The 9,086-nt window shown below is 55.0% G+C and overlaps 1 protein-coding gene across 1 annotated transcript; it reads right to left on the reverse strand.

Annotated features, from left to right (window-relative positions):
• Positions 1–2,749: 2,749 nt before the first annotated feature.
• Positions 2,750–5,932, reverse strand: GPR3 (G protein-coupled receptor 3). The gene is made up of 2 exons (XM_054498727.2): positions 5,817–5,932; positions 2,750–4,770 (listed from the first exon to the last, which is right to left on the reverse strand). Exon 2 carries the CDS (start codon positions 4,760–4,762, stop codon positions 3,773–3,775), a length of 990 nt encoding a protein of 329 aa, XP_054354702.1. The 5' UTR covers positions 4,763–4,770; positions 5,817–5,932; the 3' UTR covers positions 2,750–3,772.
• Positions 5,933–9,086: the final 3,154 nt, after the last annotated feature.

Consider the following 9,086-nt stretch of genomic DNA (forward strand, 5'->3'; position numbering starts at 1 on the left):
TCACCCAGGGTAGGTTGGGCACCTGGCCCCTCTCCTCTGGACCTTGGTGGGGCTCCTCAGGAGCATGATGGTGGAGGCAGCAACAAAGCCCTGCCCTGTGCCGTGCCTCCAGAGGTCTGGGTTTAACCTGGAGACCCCCTGCTTTCCCCCAGACTGGGGATTTACCCCAGCTTCCTTGCTTGATGTTTCTGGGTTGTTCCTGAAACACGCTCCCTCATCCAGGAAAGAAAGAGATTTAGAGTCAAATGGACCTGGGTTCAAATCCCAGCTCATCTCCTTACCAACCCTCTGACTTTGGACCAATCCAATGTCACCTCTCAGGGAGGCTTTTCCTGGGCACCCTCATTTAAAAATTACTCACATCCTCCCCATCCTTCTTCCCTTGCTCTTTCTCTGAGGACTCACCACTGTGTAATATTACATTTTTGGAAAAACTTTGTATTACTATTTCCCCCAGCTAGAATTTAAGCTGTCCACAAGGACAGCAGTGAATGAATGAAGGCCCATTACTCTTGGAGCCTCAACTTCTTTTGTAAAATGGGGAAGAGCAATGGTACCCATCTGACAAAGCCACAGTGATGGTATGGAATGTTTGGCGTAGGGGAGGGGCCTGCTGAGTAGGGACTTTTCCCAGGGACCTCTCAGGAGGGTGGGGATAGAATAAAGCTTGGCCTGACCTGGTGCGGCCTCCCGACTTTGTGCCTGGGCCTATTGGCATGACAACTCTCCTCAGACTACTGGGCAGGGATTTTTTTTTTGGAGGAGGGGACAGAATCTCACTCTGTTGCCCAGGCTGGAGTGCAATGGCGCGATCTTGGCTCATGGCTCACTGCAACCTCTGCCTCCCAGGCTCAAGCAATTTTCCTGCCTCAGCCTCCCGAGTAGCTGGGATTACAGGATCCAACTCCAGCTAATTTTTTGTATTTTTAGTAGAGACAGGGTTTCATGATGTTGACCAGGCTGGTCTCGAACTCCTGACTCAGGTGATCTGCCTGCCTCGGCCTCCCAAAGTGCTGGGATTACGGGCATAAGCCACCGCACCTGGCCAAGGGAGGGATCTTTACACCAGACAAAAGGGCTTTAACTCTGCCAGGGAAATGGAGAAAGGCCTGTGTCCTAGCCTGGCACAGCTGTGCGAGTTTGAGCAAATGGCTGCTCCTCTTTGGGCCTCGGGCTCCCTGTCTGTATACGGAGGAGTGAGCCAGAAATGCTCTGAGAGCCCTACCTCCAAGCTTTGCCCAACAATAAGGCTTGGGAAGCTGGGAGGCTTGGCCAGTCAAAGCTTCCTCTTCAGCCACACCCCAAACCTGCGGCTGCCCTGGCCTGATAGACACATTCTTTCTGGGGTCAGCTTCCTCTCCTCAAATACCCAAACTCTGGGTCCTGCACACATATGTCCCCAAAGGCACACACTGATAGTCACTCACCTTTGCGTAGAAAAGCTCTTCTGACTCCAAAATGACCAGACCCCCTCCGACCACTTCCCAAATGTGGCCCTAAAAATGAACCCCAAAATAAATCAGGGTCCAGCTGGGCACGGTGGCTCATGCCTGTAATCCCAGCACTTTGGGAGGCCGAGGCGGGCAGATCGCCTGAGGTGGGGAGTTCGAGACCAGCCTGGCCAACATGGTGAAACCCCCGTCTCTACTAAAAATACAAAAATTAGCCAGGCGTGGTGGCAGGTGCCTGTAATCCCAGCTACTTGGAAAGCTGAGGCAGGAGAATCGCTTGAACCCGGGAGGTGGAGGTTGCAACGAGCCAAGATCGTGCCATTGCACTCCAGTCTGGGCAACAGAGCAAGACTCCTTCTCAAAAAAAAAAAAAAAAAAAAAAATCAGGGTCCAGAATGTCCGAAGCTCCAGGCTTGGGAAGGAAGGAAATTGCTCACTACACAGCACAGATTCTGGAAACAGATGTTCCTGGCTCTACCATTTTTTAGCTGTATGGCCTTGGGCCAGCCACTGTCCCTCACTCAGCCTCAGCTCCCTCGTTTGTAAAATGGAGAAGACACTACCGGTGCCATGGGATGCTTATTAGGCATAAGAGAGGTAGCATGTGTGCCAGACACACAGTAGGTACCCACAATTAGAAGGACCTATTATTGGCCAGGCGCATTGGCTCACGCCTGTAATCCCAATACTTTGGGAGGCCGAGACAGGCAGATCACGAGGTCAGGAGATCGAGACCATCCTGGCTAACACGGTGAAACCCCGTCTCTACTAAAAATACAAAAAAAATTAGCCCGGCGTGGTGGTGGGCGCCTGTAGTCCCAGCTACTTGGGAGGCTGAGGCAGGAGAATGGCGTGAACCCAGGAGGTGGAGTTTGCAGTGAGCCGAGATCGCGCCACTGCACTCCAGCCTGGGGGACAGAGTGAGACTCTGTCTCAAAAAAAAAAAAAAAAAAAAGACCTATTATTATTAAGGAAACTGACATGCTTTGAGCATATTCATCATGCCTAAGCCCCACAGTGGCCAATGTGGGCAGGATGTGAGCATCCTTGACCCAGGAACAGCCAAGCACCCAGGTTCCTGTCACCAGGAGGAGGTAAGGTCCTTGCCAGTCAGTGCCCAGGTCTGAGCAGAGGGGCACTGACATCTGAGAAGGAGTCACCTGCCAGCCACCCTCCACCCTCTGTCTAGCTCCCCAGATCCCCCAACAGGCCCCCCAGGCCTGGCTTGACCCTCTCATTCCAGGCCATCCCCCATCAGGCGCCACTCCATACCCTCCACACACACATAGGGAAACATATTTATGACAAAATCATTTTTTATTGAGTTGGGTTGGAGACAGGACCAGGGAATGCACTGGGGGCCATACCCAGGTTGGCAGAGGGGTGGGGTGTTGGCTCGTGCCCCCCCTCCTTTAGGGCACCGCAGGGTGAGGCTTGGCCCCCAGGCCATGGCTGTGGCCCTGGACGCCAGGCTGGAGTGGAGCTGGGATTGCATTCTGGTCCCAGCTGCCTGGCCGGGCTGCAGTTTTCCCCAAATGGCCACCAGAGGGCAGTCGGACCCCAGCGCAGAGGAATTTTTGGTTGCTCAGGTGATGGCTTCTTAAAAAAATAAAAAACCAGAGGCTGGTGTGTTCCCCTTCCAAACCCGCGGAGGGCAGGCCTGGGGAGAAGGCTCTGGTTTCTATGATCTCTTCGATAAAAAATAATCCAAAATAATAACAAAATACGTGGTTTCTCTTTCTCCCTTTCCCCCCTCCAGGAACTGAGGTCAGAAATGGGGGTGAAGGGACAAGGGATACCCTGGTATGGCCTGGATATCAAGGTGTGGGTCTCTTTTTCGCCCCTTACCACCCATAAGTAAATTTATAAATAAATAAATAAATCATAAATAGACACTCTCTTTGTATGTGTGCATATATAATCTTTCTCTCTCCTATTTAGGCAACTATGTGACTAATCTCTCTGACTCTTTAGCTCAGAAATTCAAACGTAAAGTGACATGGTCAAGGTCAAGTTTGGGGGAAGAGGGACATCTGGGACTTGGAATGGCACTGTAAAACTCCCAGCATTCTGGAATTGCAACCCAGCTGGGTTGTGAGACATTTCTGAGTAGAACCCTGACCACCTGAACATTCTGGAACCATGGAGCCAGCTGGGCCCCCATAGAGATCTGAACAGAACCTTGAAACACCCAATGTCCTAGAACTCCAGAACCAGCTGGGTCTGGGGGGTGTGGAGCTGGGGGTTTGGAAAGAAGCCCTGGAGAGCCTAACATTCTGGAATTCTGTAGTAATCAGGGTTGAAGGGTCATGAAGACTCAGCTAGACATCACTGGGGGAGCGGGATCGGAAGGGGATCTTGGAAGAGGAACAGCAGCAGCAGACAGCCCACAGCACTTTCTGCACATCCTGGTTGCGGAAGGCGTAGATGATAGGGTTGATCATGGAGTTGTAGGTGGCAGGGAGCAAGGTAAGATAGGTGTAGAGAGGTGGAGAGTGGGCATCACCCAGCAGGCAGTAGACAGTGAAGGGCAACCAGCAGGCGGCAAAGGCTCCAAGCACCACGGCCAGTGTGGCAATGCCCTTGCGGGTGGCCACATAGTGGGAGGCAGGCAGCAGGTGCCGCTGAAGGGCAATCTGCTGGGCATGGCGGCAGACGATGCGGCAGATTTGGGCGTAGAGCTGCAGCATGATGCCAAACACCATGAAGAAGGCAATGGCCAGGACTACCAGATGGTTCTTGGAGAGTGGATAAACCACGCCACATGTGGTCAGGCCATCCAGGCAGTTCCAGGCCAGCACAGGCAGCAGCCCCAGGCCCAGGGCACCTCCCCACACTAAGACCAGCATCACATAGGTCCGTGTCACTGTTGTCTCTGAATAGTAGGTGAGGGCATTGTACAGAGAAAGGTAGCGGTCGACAGTGATGGCCAGTAGACTGCCGATGCTGGCGGTAAAGGCCATTGCCAGCACACCAACCAGCACCAGGCTCATCTCCGCTGAGCCGATGCAGAAGACAGCAGCAAAGTGCAGGACCAGGCCCAGGCCTGCCAGCAGGTCTGCCACGGCCAGGCTGCCCACCAGCAGGAACATGGGGGCACGGAAGGCGGGAGTGCCCACGATGATGGCCACCACTAGCGCATTCTCGCAGGACACCAGGGTGCCTGAGATGCAGAGCACCACATCCCAGGCCTTAGGCGAGGGCAGTGGTGCGGCTGGACCTGTGGGCCCCTCTGCTGGGCCCACGCTGCTTGCATTCACGTTGCCTGAGCCAGCTGAGAGCCAGGCCAGAGGGCTGCCTGCACCCCACATCCTGGTACCTGCAGGAGAAAGGCCTTGTGAGAAGCTGACCAAGCTGGGTGATGGGAGTTGGGGTCTAGAGGGGGTGAGGTGCCTCTCAGGATACGTGGTGGGAGTCTCTCCTCAGGATACCTGATAGGGTCCCAATGCCTTATCCCCACATTCATGCCCTGGGGCTCTTCCCAGGATACCGCTGTCCCCTCCAATGCCCCCAGGCCTCTAAACAGGGGTCTCTTCCTGGGGATCCCTGTCCTAGGTCCTGCAGGTCTCTTTTTCCCACATGTGTGACCAGAGGAGAGACAGAAGAAGGGGTACTATAAGTGGAAGAGGGCCATAGGATCCAGGGGATGCCCCCGAAGGCTCAAGATTGGGGTAGGGAAACATCTACCCCACCAGGGAGACTGAGCAGCTCCGCTCCCTCCCATCAGAGATGATGATGCTAGCTCGTGCCTGAGGCTCCCAGACCCCTCACGATTTTCAGTACTGCCAGCCTTAGACTCCGCCCCCAGGGAATGCGCGTGAAGCTCCCGCCAGCTACCACCCCGCACTCCCGCGGTAACACCTGGGAACTCAGCTCCCCACCCCCTACCCTTCCAGACTTCTGTTCCCTTCTTTCTGCCTGAATCTCTAGGTCTCTGGGCAGAAACCCCTGCTGGAAGCCTGGATCCCTGAGTCACATGCCTCCTTCTGCCCGGACACCTGGATTTTGGGCCTGACTCTGCCTCCTGCCTGAATACCTGGATTCCTAAATTGGACACCTCCTGCTGTTCGGACCCCTGGGTCCCTGCCCCAGACGCCTTCTGCCGGCTTAACCTCAGATGACCATCAGTCCCTCCAGGGCCTCGGGTCCCTGCAGGAATGCTCACCCTTCGCCGGGTCATCCAACTCAACCCCAGCACTCGAGCACTTGGGCCCACGCCTGCTAACCCAGAATCGCCTAAACCCAGAATTTCCACCTCGAACTCGAACCCTGGCCGGCCACTAGGAGCCTTCCGCCGGCCCAGTGCCCCAGCATCCTGCGTGCCCTCCAGGACCCCTGGTGCCCGCGGCGGGGCCCGCTACTCACCGCTCAGGACCAGGCGCGGCCGGGCCGCGGGGAGGCTCCGCTCGGGTCCTGGCGGCGCAGGGCGTGCGTGGACCCCGAGAAGCCCCCGCGGCCGCGGGAGAAGCGGCGTGAGTCACCCCGCCCCGCCCCGCCCCCGGCCACCGGTTCGGTGACGTCAGCGGTCCGATCAGCCAATGGGCGCGGGGCGCTGGGGCGCAGCGCGCATTGCGCGGCATAGTAATGAGGCCTCGCACCGCCCGCTCCCCCATTCATAAAAAGCGACCGTGGCTGCGGCCCCGCCCCCTCCCGAGTCGGCCAGCGCTGTCCTTGACGCGGCGCCCTCTGCGGGCCGGGGGTTTCAGAGGCGCCGGTGCGAGAGCCTTGAAGTCTCAGAGAGGCTGCAGCGAACGGGGTGGAAGAGTGGAAAGGGGGCCCGGCTAGGCTGTGGGGTGATGGGACCCTTGGGTGGCAGAGAGGCTGACAAGATCCAGGTGACGAAGGAAGAGCTTGTGATGGGGTTGGTTGGGCGTCCCTGGTGAGGATGACAGGGTTGCCAAGATGATGGGGCCCTGAGGTGACGATGACGGGGAGCACGAGGGAGCAGGGAGGTGGGTGGCAGTGACGACATTAGCATGGTGACAGAATCTTGGGGTGGGGGGTGACGGCCGTGGGACGCTAACGGTAGAGGGGAAGCCCTCAGGGCAACCATGGCAGTGTCAGGGTGACTATGCAGCAGGGCCGAGTTCAGGGACTCCGGGATGGCAGAGGCAGCGGCCTGGGAACATGGAGTGTCCAGGTGACTTCAGGTCACCATGACCCTGTCAGAAGGGCTGGGGTACTGAAGCGACAATGCTAAGCCATGAGGGTTGTGGGGCCCTGGAACGAAGATAGCAGGTGGCTGTGGTGAGTGGGCTCCGGGGTGAGGGGCACAGGGTAGAGGGTCTGGACTGACAGTGACCAGGCAGGTAAGTTGCTGCCGGGGCAGGTCCCGTGATGCTGGGACTGGGATAAGAGCTGGGTGACGTCACTCATGTCAGCCCAATAGCGCCCTCACAGCACCGGAGGGGTGGGCCTGGCAAGATTTCAAAACCTGAATTATTTATTCCAGGATCTAGAAAGCCAGTGTGGAGGGGGTGAGGGGTGCACTTCCCCGAAGCAGGAGGAGATGGGGAGCCGGGAAGAACTTGGGAGCAGAAAGCCTGGCAGCTCAGTCCTCAGGGCAGGCCCCTCTCAGCCTCCTATTTTAGGCATCCTGATGGGTGGAGCAAGGAGAAAGAGCTCCCTCTTCCCCAAGGCCGTCTGCCCTTAGTCCAGGGGAACCACTCTGGGCAGACTTCTCCAGATGTGACAGATGTGGTCAGTCCTGCGGCAGGGGGACTGGCTGCTCCTTCTCCCTGTGTCTCTTGCCTTGATGCTCCCTGGAATCATGCAGGCCTGTGGGAGGGGAAGATGAGGTTAAGAGGCCTGAGGATCCCAGGCCCCACTGGACACCCCCATCACAGCACCATCACTGCAGCCCCCATGGTCAGCCTCCACCAGGCAGGTTTTGGGTTTGAGTGCGAGGCAGCAGAAGGTCAAGTGGCAGGGAACATGGGAAGAGGAGGGGGTCGGAGCTGGAGAAGAGGATTCATTTCAGGTTGGATGTGGTGAGTTTAGGGGGCTTAGGGGGCGGAAGTGGTCAAATCTCAGTTTCTCCATTTCCTAGCTGGATGACTTTGGAGAGTTTCTTCAGCTCTCTGTGCCTATTTCCTCATCTAAAACACAGGGATAATATTAGTACCGGCCTCATGGGGTTGTTGAGTGGGTTCTACACACCGTTGGCCATCAATGTTACAGCTGGCTAATGAGGGACACCTGGGAGGTGTAGGCATGCAGGTGGCAACTGATGTTTTAGGGGTAAATGATGTCACCCGGGGCGGGAGCAGAGAGTGAGGAGTGGCTTCAGGGGCTCCTGCTCCTAGGCTCTTGCACCTGACCCTTCTGACAACAACCCTTCTCTTCATCCAGGTCTCTTCTCCCAAGTCACTTCTGAAACACGCTGCTCTGAACTCTCAGATTGCCACTGGCCTCCCCATCACTCTCCCTCCCCTTCTCTTAATTTATTCATTTTCAGAGGATGAAGCGCTCTTGAAATTATAAATGAATTCATGCTTGTTTGTTTTACTACATGTCAGCCCCACTAGAATCTAAGCTCCAAGAGGATACTGACTATGTCCCATTTCTGCTGGAGAACAGTGCCTGACATGTAATGGGTGTTGAAGAAATAATCATGGACTGGATGATTGACCTAAAAGGGAACAACCAGAGGAAAAAAGGAAAACAGACAGAATAGTAATATGCCTGGTTTCCAGGAAGGTGGGGTTGTCAGAGAGAGGATCCAAGGGCATCAGGGCCCCAAGACTCAGGGATCCACTTACTCCCCCATCAGAGCTGGGTCCCTACAGAGTTCTGGTCTCAGTGATGGGTGAAGGCTGCTGGGACGTTGGCACCAAAGGGGAGTATCAGGGACTATCTTCTGCTACTCTGAAGGGCAATTATATATTTTTTAAGTTTTCATAGTTTATTAATCCTCTGGTGAAAAATCTGCACCATTGCTGCAGATAAAGCCATTCCTGTTTGCCAGCACCAGCACTACACCCTTGTGACTCCCTGGCTGTCGTCATTCTGTTCTTGAGTTCCTTTAGCTGTTTTCTTGAGGTCTTTTTCTTTCATGTCTTGCAAGTCTGTGTTTGGATTAATTTTTCTTTGCATAATCCAAGGAATCATAAATCATACCCAAGCCAGTTGTCTTAACACCACCAAAATGGGTTCTGTGTTTTTTTGTTTTTGTTTTTGTTTTTGTTTTTGTTTTTTTGAGACAGGATCTCAGTCTGTCGCCCAGGCTGGAATGTAGTGGTGCAATCACTGCTCACTGTACCTCAACCTCTTGGACTCAAGCAATCCTCCCATCTCGGCCTCCACAGTAACTGGGATTACAAGCACATGCCACCACGCCTGGTGAAGGCGTGTAATTTTTGTAGAGACAGGGTTTCGCCATGTTGCCCAGGCTGGTCTTGTACTCGTAGGTTCAAGTGATCTGCCCACCTTGGCCTCCCAAAGTGCTGGGATTACAGGCATGAGCCACTGTGCCCAGCCCAAAATGGGTTCTAAATACAAAGATGACATCCAGAGTGGTCTTCTACTTTTTGACTAGTTTTCTGTCTTAGGTATTTTTGTCTTCCCAGGGTGAAGGACACGGAAGACCATCATTTCCACTGAAGTATTGGTCATGAACTTCCTGATCCCGATAGT

This window comes from Pongo pygmaeus, chromosome 1 (assembly GCF_028885625.2).
Source record: "Pongo pygmaeus isolate AG05252 chromosome 1, NHGRI_mPonPyg2-v2.0_pri, whole genome shotgun sequence".
Lineage (NCBI taxonomy): Eukaryota > Metazoa > Chordata > Mammalia > Primates > Hominidae > Pongo > Pongo pygmaeus.